Genomic DNA, 14,429 nt, shown 5'->3' on the forward strand with positions numbered 1-14,429 from the left:
TATCTGGCTGTACTTTTCAGAATTTTTACTCCCTCCTCCTGAACCTTCATTTCTCCTTCACCCCTCTGCTCTCTATTCATCTGGCTCTTCCTGACTATTTCGCTCCTCTCCTCTGGTCGTCTTATGTGTTACTTCTGCTCATTTTTCTTCCAGTCTCATCTCCCACCTTACCTCTCTTTCCCCCTTTCCTCTTTCCCAGGTACATGTTTGAGTGTGCTCATTGGGCCTCCATGTCCTCTTTGTTACATAACCTCCTCTCACTGACGTCAGTTATAAAACGCAGAATACTGCCTCACAGGGCAGGAAGACCTTCAGACATTCGGCAGGCTGCCGTCATTACAAGGTGTAATTACATCTGTCTGAGTGTCAATGCGATCATTGGCACTTTGACAGACTGAAATCTTCTTTGGTGATGGAGGCTAACTGATCAGCTGACAGATTGATTTGCAGTTTGATGAAATCATACTGCAAAGGTTGTGTTTAAGCATATATTTAATATGCATTGATCACAACATTCAGGTAAAAAGTTAATGAAAAAATATTAAAAATCTGTATTTTCCACCAAATCTAATTGAAAATGTATACGATTTTAAGATATTCAGATAATTATAAAACAGACAAAGAAACAGGATGAAAACCAAATAGGAGACAATGAACGGTATTATACTTATACAGTACAGTGGAAATTCTACAGACGAACGTGCATCATACTGCAAGATTTAAGCAAAACTGAATTTAGAAAAATTTAATTGTACAAGATTCGAGTGAATGAGGTTTCTGTGTAAGAGAAAAGAGGTTTGTCTACATTTCAAATGACAAGATTCCAGTAAATTAAATTTCTAAGGAAAAAGTTTCACATTATTTATTTTACTTGTAACCTACCAAGACAACAAGGCACTCCCAGCAAAAGATAATCAATTAAACTAACTTCCTCTAACACCCAGACACATTTTATTTTTATTTTAAGCTGAACTGATTTCTGTATCTCCATGCAAACATACCCGGAAAATCTAGAATCAAGTCTGGATTTCCTCTACTTTCATAGATAAATGCAATATTTACTTATGTAATTATTGATTCATCACCACTATCAAATGTGATTTAACCTTGGTTTGTGGCCAAACTATTCAGCCGATTACATAAACATCTATTTTCAAGTTCTTCAAAAATCCAGCAGAATAACAGACAAACAAGCTAACCAGCCAAAACACGTGTCCATGCACTTTGTTGGGTGTAAAAACAAAAGGAGATAAAACGTCCCTGCAAACTGAGATGGAAAAGCACAAAACACAGACGTCAGAAAACAGGAAACCTGATTTTATCTGACAGTAACCAGCAGCATCCGATTCAGTGAGGCATTTGTGTCAGAAGGACGGTCAAAATGCCAACATGACATAAATGGAGATGGGTCACAGATGAATGTGAAGGTGTTAATGAGGTCAGTGGGAGTCGAGGTCAACACACAAAAAACCTCTTATTCTCTCTTTATTACCACCACGAGAGTACCATTTGCTCACACACACACACACACACACACACACACACACACACACACACACACACACACACACACACACACACACACACACACACACACACACTCAGACAGAAAGTTGCTCTCTAACAGACAGACCGGCCACCGATGCTGAGGCGGGTCGGATGAGGGGGGGCGCTTATGTAACCGCTGCCTCTGGCTGTTACACAACCGGCATGTTCACAAGAACCTCACGTCCTGTACGTACGTACGCACACACACACACACACACACACACACACACACACACACACACACGTACCATGTCACACACTAGCAAGAGCTGGCAGACCCAGACGAACACAGTGACATTTAAAGAAAATCGAGACTTCTAGGCGCACACACACACACACACACACACACACACATACACACACACACACACACACACACACACTCTAATATACCCCACAGTGGCACATATGACATGAGCGTGTCTGCCCGTGTGTGTGTGTGTGTGTGTGTGTGTGTGTGCTGTCAATGTTGGGATTTTCCACCTCGCTCCTCAAACAATGATAAAAGCCTCAAACAATGATAAAATACTTGTGGAAAAAGAGTTGTGGTTTCTATCCTGAGACAAACCAAGATTTAACTGGGTTACATAACTTGCCTTGAGAAAGACAAAAAGATATACTGAAAGACTAATGCAGCTCTCAACATGAAAACACACACACACACACACACACACACACACACACCACACACACACACACCACCCCCCCCCCCCACACACACACACACACACACACACACACACACACACACACACATACCTCTCTTATATAACAGACTGCCCTGAATGAGTTATTAAGGCTGCTTTATTAGAGCGAGGCAGGTGAGTTATGAAACCCGCTGGCTGCATGTGTGTGTCTGTGTGCGTCAGTGCAACGATGAGAGATGTACACGACAAGAATGAAGAGAGAAAAAGAGAAAGAAGGTAGAGAGACAATGATTGTGTGATAGAGACAGAGCAGCAGAGGGGTGAGGCGAGGTGGAACGCTCTGTTTGTAGGCCAGTGTGTCACTGCTGCTGAGGAGGAGGAAGAGGAGGGATGAAGAGGGGGAGGGGGAGGAGTGAGAAGAGAGGACACACGCATGCACATTCACCACCGTGCTGGTCAACCTCTGAGCAATCTCACCTACAACAAAACCAAACCACCAAAACCTTTACATCTCAGCAAAACTGTCTTTCATAATAGATCCGACTGAATACAAGTGTTTGACTGTGTCTGTTGTTGGTGCATCATCAGTTTGTCAGGACTGTTTCTGCTCTGAATGAACTTCACTGTAACATCACAGCGTATCACAAACTACATCAAACTACAAAGTCTGTTCAAACCAAAACCTGTGTTAAACTTTCTCAATAATTGATTCAAATGCAGATCTCTGACCTCTGCAAAGAAGCCAAAAGAAAGAGAAACAAATATCTCTTAAACACAAGGGTGGATACTGTTTCACAAGCCTTCCAATGCTGGAAACAGCTACAGAATAAAAATAGTGTCAAACACTGATCAGAGGTTATGGTGCTTCGTTTGGACAGGTAATGTAGCAGCTAATAAAATCTGAGGCCAGCTGTTCTTGTCTTAGGGGCCGTCCACACGGATACGTTTTTTTCGAATCCGGACAAATACTTTATCGTATCGGCCTCGCGTCCACACGGATACGGCGTTTTCGGGGTGTGAAAACTGTATTTTTTGAAAACGGGTCCCAGAGTGGGAAAATCCGGAAACGCCGGATTGCCTGGAGTCGTCTGGATGGGGAATGGGAATGTTTACGGAGATTTTTTTCGAAACGACATCGTATTGGGTGAGGCCGCGTATCCGTGTGAACAGGCTCTTAGTAATAAACTCACAGGTCTTGTGTGCATAATGTGTTTGTATGTAGTTTTAGAGCCACTTAACCTTAATGTCTGAAAACACACACACATTAACATTACTGTTGCTTTTACACTTGTAGACATTTTCAGTGTTAAGTTCATGAGTTTTTTCTTCAGCTAGTTTGATGCTCAGGTCTGCACAATAACAATGCATTACTGACATTTGGGAGGTGTGGCAGCCCTCTGTAGCCTATGGTTACCTATAACACCCTTTTCTGTATCAACTAGCGCTGTGTATTGGCAAGAGTACAATATGTATCATGATACAGGGATTCAATATATTGCAATAGTGTAAGCAAAGCGATATCTTATATACTAGGTTCTACAGGCTTTAGAAAGGGCCGTGGTTGTAATCGTGTAGTATTTGGTTGTGATGTGAAATAATGTGACTGGTTCCAGCTTGGGACGGACGCTGCCATCATAGTTTTCACTCTCTGATCATAGAGCTGCTGTAATGTAACACTATACAGCACTGCAGCCATTTAATGAGAGGGTTGAATGAGGTAAGACTGAATGAGTTTATTTATGTGCAGGAACAAGAAAGACCAGCGTGGCAGAGGGATCTAAAAAACTTAGGGAGTTAGGGATAAAATCTGCTCTTATGGGGAATAAATATATAAGACTGACTAGAATGAGGGGTGAGAGACAAGCAGAAAGAGGAGAAAAAGGGAGCAGAAAGAGGAGGAGAGGGGAGAACAAAGTGAATGACATTGTGCAGCGGCAAAAAAAAGAAACCACCCAACAAAGAGAACTTAAAAGGAGCACATTTACATTGAAGGAGAACAAAGAAAGTGGGTATACGATCTGACAGGACGAAGCAGAGAGATCCAAACACCCTGACGTTTAACAAAAACGACATTAGGGAAATGGGAATGCGAACCATGTGGTCGGCCCGGCGAAGCCTATATCCTCTCTGCGCCGTGAGGTTATGAAAGCAGCCAGACTCACACGTGCCCCCGGCATTTTGGCCCAGCCCCCGAAGCTGGTCTGAGCTGGACAGGTTGTTCCTGCCCGGCATGCGGAGGCCAATCAAACCGAGCAGAGCGTGTAGTGCAGCGCGAAGGAAAACAAGAATCAGTACAACAAGCTCCATCCTGTTTTGTTGTGTCACAGAGGTGATGTTGCTGTTAAATTTACTCTTTTTTTTTTTTTTCCATTTCACAATGAGCGGTTTGTCATTGATGGACAGATTGTACTCACAGGAAGATGAACACACGCTTGCAGACATGCTCACACAACCTACACAATGGATTTGAGGAGTACAGTGTGTTCTTTTAGCCTTTATAACTGTTCAGCATGCTGTGTTTGCAGCGATGACAAGGCATCTAGTGTCTCTTTGCACATTGAGCCAAACACCCAGAGCAATCCCAAGAATTACGAGCATGCAGACATTAGTTGTTTCTCCATAAAGGGGTTCCTGTGAATGCTTATATAATAAATACCAACACAGTGAGAGGCAGATGCAGCAGAACACGGTGCACCCTGAGAAAAACAAATTATGAGAGGATAGACTGATCGGTTCAGAGATGCTGAACAACGATCGGATGACCTTTTCAGGGACATTTTGGTTGTTTTCAAGTTACATCTATAGCCCAGGGATAAAATAATTTAAATCCTTCTTTTTTTAATGTAAGATGCAGGCAGACACACAGTGGAGACCGCAAATGTCAGGACACTTATTTCTTTTCATTCTTTTGTCTCTGTACTCTGGATTTGAAATAAAACAATGACTGTTAAGTGTTCAGCTTTAATTTGAGAGTGTTCACATCTATACTGGCTGAACACTGTAGGACATTTCAGACAAGAAGACAGACAGAAGAAAACAATACTAAGTTAACCAAGGAGTTTTTTTTAGGGCAAACTTTCCTGGCAAAGTCAGTCAAATGACCTTAATCCACCTGCTTGTGTTTCAGTTTCTGACAGTCAGCGTCGGTCAGACTGACATTGGACGGCCATTTACTTGAGTGCCCTAAAACTGGGACACTATGTATAAATAGGCCTACAGTTCTCACACTGTGCGTCTGAATTGGATGTAAACACCCTTGAATCAAACTAAAAGTCAAAACTTAAAGTCAGCATTTGATCGGACTTTACACCTAGAGTCACACAAAAAGATGCACAAGGTATGGTACCTTTTAAAGTACAAATTATTATTTGTCGACTGGGTGATAGACGGATACCTAAACTTAACTTTATATTTATATATTTATATTCATTTATATTAATGAGGTCTTAAAAGGCTTCTTTGAGGAAAAAGTTACAAAAAGACCCTCCAAAAACCAGTTAATGCAGGGTTTATTGACTTGAAATTAGCTGACATGATCCTTTACAGTGTAAATTCATAGCACAAATCACTGTAATCATCGTATTCAAATTAATTATGTAATATTAAAAAGAAAAAGTTGGAAAATGATAAAGACTTCAGTCTTCTTAGTGGTACTGATGACTTATAATACTATTAAACTTCAAATAACGCTTATTTGAACTCTTTAAGGTTCTGTATTGCCTTTTCAGAGGGAATACATGAAGAAATAAAACACTTTATATATATAAAAAACCCTCCTGTTCATATAATTTACTTTTATTCATCCACACAGACTGCGGTGGCGCTCTGTCCCTGCCTGCAGCCTCACGCGTTTAGCCCCCTAACCTACTGGTCTGATGAACCATACGCTTTCCTGCCTCCACATGCTCACACTTCTAGCATGGCCCAGTCCTACCTGGATCCACCAATCACGCACCGGCATTGGTTTAGGTAACCGTAGAAACACCCAATGGGAGGATGGGCCTCAGACAACAACAGGAGAGAGAGGCAGCCGGGCACGCATGGGAGAGACCGGCTGAAAGATGGAGGGAGGACTGACAGAAATGAGGGAAAATTGGACGAATCGCACACGGAGGGAGCGAAAATGTATGTGTGAGACTGGAGATTAAATATGAAGAGGTAGAAGTGATGAGAGAGAAAACTGAGAGAAAAGGAGATAGACTGTACATGCTTAAGTAGGTACGGATCGAGTGTTACACAACAATGTTAAGTAACTTCACAAGTGTCAATCAGCTACATTCTAGACACTCCTGAGATGGATTCCAGCTCAGTCCTCTTTTTACCCAGTTCATCTCCTCTCTGGCTCATTTCTGAAGTTCATTATCTAATAAGATGAACTACTGAGTATCTCTGCAGCTGTCTGTGCAGCGTTTCTTCCTCTTTTCAAAGCATCGCCCCATCACAAACATGTTTTCTCCTCTCTTTGCTACTTGCATTTTTTTCCCCCATATCTCCGTTTCTCTTAAACTTTCTACCCCTCTCCTCGTTGGATTCAAGGGTTTTATCCCTTTGCCAATGCTGCCTCAAGGGTCAGGGTAATGATGTCACCTACCTGCGAATGACTCTGATTCGTCCAGGAGCAGCATGGTTCTCGGTTAAAGAGAAGAGCTGGTCTTCTCTGCTTTCCTTCTTCCTCTCCTCTCTTATCTCTTACCCTTGAACTCCCTGTCAAACTCTCAAAACCCCCTCCTCTTGCAGGGAAAAAAAACACTTTAAAAAGAAGTAAACAGGATGAGTATTTCTCTTCCTCTCTGCTGGTCTTTAATCTACTGCCTCAGTGACTGACTGACTCACTGACTACAGGCCGTCCGCGCTGTGTGCTCCTCTCTAGTAAATAGCAATGCGAATGTGAAGCAGAGGCAGGCAGGAGGGCTGGCAGCTGAAAAACTTACATAACCCTTCATGCTGGAGACGGGGCCCCGCTGAGGGGGGACTCGTACGGTCGATTGTCCCTCATTTCCCCCCCTCTTCCAAAAAAAAAAACCACTCCCCCGTAGCACACACAGAACTACAGAGCATGTACGGAAGCAGCCGCCCACACAGTCATGCTGTCTGTTTATGTGTTTGTTGGTAAGTAAAAAAAGTGGTTCTGGAAAGACGTTCGGCCTCAAACACCTCAACAATGTTTGTCACTTAAACTGAAAACTGCTTGAAAAAAGGCAGAGGACACAGAAATGTGTAAAAGTACACAGACATACCTACATTTGAAAGTAGTGGAGAGTCATGGATGTTACAAACACACACTTTCTATAGGAAACATGTATAGGTGCCTTGTAAAGAATCCGAACTATACATACAAACACATTGACTTGAATACTTTGACTTTACACCAGACAGATTTTTCTTTTATTGTAACATCTACACTCCAAAAAAGTCTTAAAACTTCCCAATCCATACAAAATCTTTATGAAAAAAAGTACATGATAATCCTTATGTACAGACAAACACAAGCACAACACTTTGATGTTATTGAGCAAACACCGTATATTAAGAGGCCTATACACCAAACATTGTCTTGGATCTCGTGTGTCAAACAACCACTTTTAAAAAAACAGAACACCAAAAATGTCTTTTTTCCTCCACTTATTACTAAATGAGATCGACTCAAACTTGCTCATATACACTACTAATATGTACAACTACAATATCAACAGAATACTTGAAACCTGATGGTCAAAAACTCTCTCATATCCATATCCACTGTAACATCAGGAGTACTTACTGTAGCACCAGACTGCATTAAAATGTGCCAATCTATGTCTTAAGGAAGTTTTGCAACAATCCTTCTTTTTAAAATTCCTACTAAAAACGTGTTTTATGTGCTCTTAGGATAAAGATGTACAACAGCCCACTGTCAACTACACGTCCATCTTAAGACAGTACAGTTTGTCCAATATGTACAGTTAGCTAATTAATCCAATTTGATAGCATACCACGGACCTGAGGGAACGCAGTTATGTTGGTACTGTTGGGTCTCTGTAATTAATGTTAAAGACTTCGGTCTAGACCTGCTCTATTTGAAAAGTGTCCTGAGATAACTTCTGTTATGAATTGGCGCTATACAAATAAAATTGAATTGAAATGAATTATGAAAACTCACAGGAAACACTTTATGCTGGCTTTAATGGCTCATCACCAAGATGATAGGCTAATTAAACAAATAAATTTCCCCCCGGGGATCTATTCTATATCTATATTCTATAGTATTATCTGATTCTGATTCTATTTTTCTTTACAAAAACTGAATCTGAACGAAGGAAAATAGATTAAACTTAATTCAGGCTACTCCAGAATCAGAAACGTAAGTTTTGTGGGTAAACTGCCCTCTTTTCAAGCAGAAGTTGGCATAAAATTTCAGAATAAATTGGCATTAAAATCCTTGTGAATCGAGACAAGGATACATTTTTTGGGGGGGAACAAGGACAACTCCTGCATCTATTTCATAAGCCTTATGAAACCTCTGAGCTCTGCTCTGCCTGAGTGGCCCGGCCGGCCACAGACTTGGCACTGCATCACATCTAGGTCAGTATGATAGAAACCTCCCTTGTGCCTGCATACATTAACTGATAAGAAGACATACAGCAGAAGAGATGAGAACAGAAACATGAGAAGAGACAGAAACACAGATGTGTGAAAAAAAAACCTGTCAATTAGCCAGAAAACGGAACCAGTCAGTTAAAAAACTTCAGCTACTCACCCATGTCATGTGGTAGGAAGTTTTTTTTTTGTCTCCTACTCTGGTGAGAGGTCCATGCCTCCTCTACACTTCCATTCCTAAAAACATACTCTAGCTGGTGTGTGTTCCCCCTTCATGCTGCTATCACACTCCTTCAGTGTCCCGTCTAAACTGAGGGAGTGTGCGTGACGCTCTCAACATCTAGCTCTAGTCTCGTCTCGCAGCTTTACCGGCGCTCCAGTGAGGACAGAAGGCCATTGGGACAATTACAAAACAATGAGTTGCTTAAAAGTTGCCCTGGCCTGTCGTGTGTAGGAACCCCCCCCACGTGCTTACGCTGGCTTTTCCTGTGTTCCTCCTCCCTCCTCCTCTCTTTCTCCCCTCCCCCAGCCAACTGACACAGGAGAGTGTGATGTCAGTAAGCCACGCCCACTCCAGAGAGGCTGCCTTAGGTAACAGGGGTAATGGGGTTCAACCAGGAAAAGATGGACAGAGGAGGAGACGGGGAGAGCAAAAGAGGGTGAGAGAAGGGAGTAGAGAAAGAGGAGGAGTGCAGGGATGTAAAATGATAATCGTGAGTGTTTTCTGCAACTTCTGCTCTTGTTGATTTGTGGTCATTTCACTGGAATCTTGTGAAGATCACGACTGTATGAAGTGAAAATGACTGAAAGAGAAAGACCAGCCAACATTATTAATATTCTACTATTTACTAGTTTTCAAAATTCCAATATCAATCACAATTCTACTGTATCTTTATGAAGGTTTTAATGTTAAATCAATTACTGCAGAGACTGATTCACTTTTCAGCCTCAAATTGTGGTGGTGTGAATGACTGTAAATGCCTTTTATATTGTAAAACCAAATTTTGCAAACATATCCAATTCAGTTCAGTTTCCTGAGTGTAGCAAACATACATTCTCACCAAAAATCAAATAAATTAAAATCAACTTAGTCACATTTTGAAATTTAAAAAAGCAGCAGGCAGTGCATGTCTTTGTTGATAATACGCAACAGTTACTTTGCAATTATAGATTGGAGAGACTAAAACGCTAACATGTAATTACAAACCATGCAATTATCATTTAAGCCTTTCTGTGCCAATAGAGGAACGAGGCAATCATAAGTGGCCAGAAAGGGAAGAAAAGGAGGAAAACTGCAACTACAGAAAGGGGGAAATCAAGAAAATGAAATAAGGAGTGAGAGGAGGATTTTAAAAAAAAAAAGGAAAAACTGAGCAGAGATGACTAAAGTCATGTGCTACTACTTTCGGGTCAGCACACGCGTTGGAAAATTCCTATTTGGCTTCATGAGACGGTATCACACATCGTAAACACCAATAAACACATCATAAACACCACAATTACCACAGACAGTAAATTTCAGCAACACGTACATGCAAAAGCAGTCAATGCTGAGGATGGAGAGAGGAATTATAGGACATCATGGAGTACATGTCTAATAAAAATGAAAACTGCAGTTTACCAAGGTGAGAAAATGTACGAGGAGATAAAACTATGAAGGAAATGAGAATTGAGATGATGCAAGGAAAGGACAAATGCATGAAAGATGAGAGGAAGTCAAAGAAAAGAGGAGCAAGAAGAAAAAAGAAAATAAAGAGAAAGCCAAGGATAGAACAGTGAAAACAACTGATGAAATGATGAAGTCTATGAGAGTTAAAGCAAGTCAGGACAGAGAGAAAAATAAGTGACCGTAAGGGGAAGGGGCGGTTTCAAAACAATCATGTGAACCCAAAGACCCCTTTAAACCCATGTTGGTGGTGTGGTCTTACAGATCACTCTACAAACAGAAACACACACACACACACACACACACACACACACACACACACACACACACACACACACACACACACACACACACAGGGTGGAAGGTGAGGATCCACTGTCACATAGCTGAGCACACTAACCCACATTGCTCTGTAGCTTGGGGGAGGGGCAGTGGAGTGAGGTGGGGTGGGGGAGGAGAAAGGAGGAGGCAGTGACAGCAGCAATGTGAAGCGGAGGACTGCCTGGTAACTATGAACACGCGCGCACACACACACACACACACACACATTCACCTTTGCCACACTACCACAGTTCTGGTATCCAGCCACGCCTCCTCCTGTGAGGAAGAAAAGCTCACATTTCACTGTTTACATAACCTAGACTGACCAATAGAGAGAGAGAGAGTTTTTTACTTTAGCACACCACTTTGCTAAGGGCTGAAGAATTGAGACTATTTACTGGAGTTATAGTAACAAAACTGCATTACGTAAATAATCTGTTAAAAGCAAAAGTCCTTTACGCAAAAATGTACCCAGGTAAAAAAAAATAATTCAAGTATTATCAGCAATTAGTATATGAGTATAATATATGCATGATGGCCTCTTCCAGATATGTTGGATTGATGCATCACAGCATAAGAAGCTTTCTTCTTAATGATGTAGCAGGTTGTAACCAACAACCAATCACATCACAGAAACACAGCTATACGTAAGCAATCATATGGCAGTATGTAAAACCCACTTCCCCAAATAGACTTAGGGGGACGGCCTATTGTCCCGTTCACACAGGTCCTTTAAATGTAAAGAGCAGCTGTGGATAAGCGTGGTAAGAAAACCGCAGTGGTGTAGGGATACCTTTGCAACTTAAAGCCCCATTTGACCACAAAGTGGATGAGACAGTCCCAATACAAGCTATAGACTTCTGAAGGTCCAACACAATAAAAAGGTGTTGTATACTCTTAACTAAACCAAAAACACATGCTACTAAAGACTAAGATACTAAGTTTATCACCTGAAGCATCACCATCCAGTATATAATGCATTGTGCAAGTGTGCAGTCTTTAACTACAGCAATTAGATCCATCCACTGGCCTTTTGCTGTTAAATAAGTCACATATGCCACTTGCAGGCACAATCAAACGTCCAACAATTAGCTGGGCGTGCGGAGGTGTAAAAGTATTTGAGCTTCTCTCTCTAGCTCTTTGTTTAAAAGTGTGCACCCTTATCTCCATATGTATAATTAATTGCATTGAGATTACAAGGACATGCGTAGTCACAGATTTCTTGGAGAGAGATTGTGGAGGCAGTGTGATACAGCCAGTAGGAGGAGGTTATGATGGCAGACTTTATGCCTCGCCTTCGTGTGCAGCCGCTTGGTGCTATTGCCTCGTACGACCTGGTTTGTTTCACGCATATCAAACCTTTAAAAAGGAAGGGGACCAGAGCTTTATAACTTCTCATTTCCCTTGAGCAAGGCACTTTTATCCCCCCCATTCACACTCTGAATGAAGAAGGATGCCAGTCATTGTTAATTGAAACCTGCTACCCAGGCTGTGGTTGTATTGGGCAGCTGTCATGTGTGAATGTGTCTACAACCGTATACAGTGTGTGACAGTCCTTGCTACTATTGTTTCTGTCAAGTTCTTGGAAAAGCAAGTAACTGACATGACGCTAAGCTGATATAATACTGATGCTAAATGGTTTGAGTTATGATCCCAAGAATTATGATGCACTCTGTGACTATAAAACACAAATCCAATTTATGTTTATAGTTACAGGAGGCATAATCCAAGCTTTTAACGGTACATGGGGCTCACAGACGGCAACACGAATCAGTTATACCCTGAAGAAGAATCTGGGGGTGTGAAGTTTAGAGTGACCGCTCAAGTTGTTTAACCAGTTTAACTACGACTAATCCCCGCCTGTCTTAAACTCAAAGTAGATGTAGAGCAGTGAGGACTCTGTCCTTAAAACCAAGATAACAGAGATACTACAGGGTAGATTAATTATTATAGAGTTATACTTGAACAATAGTAGACTTTCCAAATTAAATTGTAGTTTTTTCTGAGCACCTCAAGGACTTCTTGTCCATGTTGCCTTGAAAAATTTCAGAGGTTCAAAGTCCTGCTGATAAAGATCATGTGACATGATCAAAAGCTCCAGAACACAGACCACATGGACCTTGTGCTTTGATTGTTTTCTTCACTGCTGTTTCCAACATCAAGAATGAACCCTGAACTTATTAGCTGAATGAGCAATAAAGTGTGGCTGTTTAGAACACTGTAGAGTAAATTAATAAATTTTAAATCAAAACCATATTAGATGAGTCAAGTTAGTTAAGTCAAGTCAATCAGGCCCTTATGGCCCTCTTCTTTCTTGGGGGCTGCCCTTGCCTAACACATTACATCTAACACACAGTGCAGCACACTAGGATTATTCAACATACTACATAATATTTTCCCATCAGTTGGACATGGCAGCATGACCAAAGCAAGATGTCAAAGAATCATCATGTGTTTACGGTCAGACAGCTGGGACTATGAACTACCTCCTGTCCCAAAAACGTCTCGTCTGAGCAGAACAGATCTTTGACACTGCAGAACCACCTTTTTTGTAAATGAAATCTGTTTGACGTTCAGAGTTATTTATGTAGAACAGCATGTGGCATTACAAAATCTCCTAAACAAGCATTTTATTACTTCCCAGAGATCCTTCAAGTCCTTTCAAAGCTGTGGACTTGGTTTGATTTTAAACTGCTCGATTATAAAATATATTAGTATGGCACCTGAATGAATTCTGTATATTCAGCTGTCTGTCTGAAGATCAACTCTTCACATCTTGAGGAAAATCTAAAAGGAAGGATTTCACCATCTGTATTTTCTGATGATCATGACACAATTTCACATAATAAGAGCTTGAAAGTCACTGGAGAGACCTTATGTGTTGAGTCTGGACTCAGAGTAAAGAGAGGAGTTTCATCAAAACATTCACTGAAGGACTACAGATTATTCCTGTGTATGCAGCCTCACTGTAAACTCTGGATATTATTGATCTGCACTCTTGGATTAAAGCTGCTCAATAGAAAAAATATCAAATATGTTGAGTCGATCAGTGTGGTTCAGACCGAGGTTATTACAGTTAACTAAAACCAAACTAAAAAAAACGAAACTGGGTGTGAAAAAACTGTTCATTTGGTAAAATAAAAAGAAAACTAAACTTTAGAAAAAAGCAAAAACTAACTGAAATAAAAACATTTTTTCAGTTTGGTCAAATTTGTCAACAGAAGTATAAGGAGGCGTTGGTGCATATGGTGGGATTACTAGGATGTCTATATGACTGAGTCAATTGTCGTGTCAAAGCAATACAAACTAAACTAAAACGAAACATTTTTAAACAATAAAAACTGCATTGAAAAATAAATTTAGTTGAAAACTAAAATTAAAAAATTAAATTAAAACTCACAAAAAAATACTATAATAACTTGGTTCAGAGTGAGACTCAAATCAGGGATTTTCCTTTCCTGGCGCATGCTAAACAGGGCCGATGACCACCTGATTATAAATAAACATGTCAATTACATCAGTAGGACTCCAAAGTGTGATTAATGTGAAAATGATGACTCACCAGCTAACACACGAACGAAGATGGCAGGTGGTTTTGCTGATGAGTTATTCTAACTCATAATCAGTGACAATCGAGCCAGACCGTTACCTGATCTGAAGTCTGCTCACAC

At 40.9% G+C, this 14,429-nt stretch overlaps 1 protein-coding gene across 3 annotated transcripts in view; it reads right to left on the reverse strand.

The window, feature by feature from the left end:
• Nucleotides 1–14,429, reverse strand: part of LOC127377125 (helicase ARIP4) — a 72,293-nt gene that overhangs the window by 29,863 nt on the left and 28,001 nt on the right. The window contains exon 1 of one of the 3 annotated variants that reach the window (XM_051424770.1): nt 8,932–9,159. The exons of 1 other annotated variant lie outside the window; for it this stretch is intronic. In XM_051424770.1, the coding sequence (XP_051280730.1) occupies nt 8,932–8,935 (4 nt within the window). In that variant the 5' untranslated portion in view covers nt 8,936–9,159. Of the gene's footprint in view, nt 1–6,786; nt 7,092–8,931; nt 9,160–14,429 lie in introns of those variants that run through there. One more of the 3 variants, XM_051424769.1, reaches the window with a different exon arrangement.

The sequence above is a fragment of the Dicentrarchus labrax genome, unplaced genomic scaffold (assembly GCF_905237075.1).
Source record: "Dicentrarchus labrax unplaced genomic scaffold, dlabrax2021, whole genome shotgun sequence".
NCBI classification, from domain to species: domain Eukaryota; kingdom Metazoa; phylum Chordata; class Actinopteri; family Moronidae; genus Dicentrarchus; species Dicentrarchus labrax.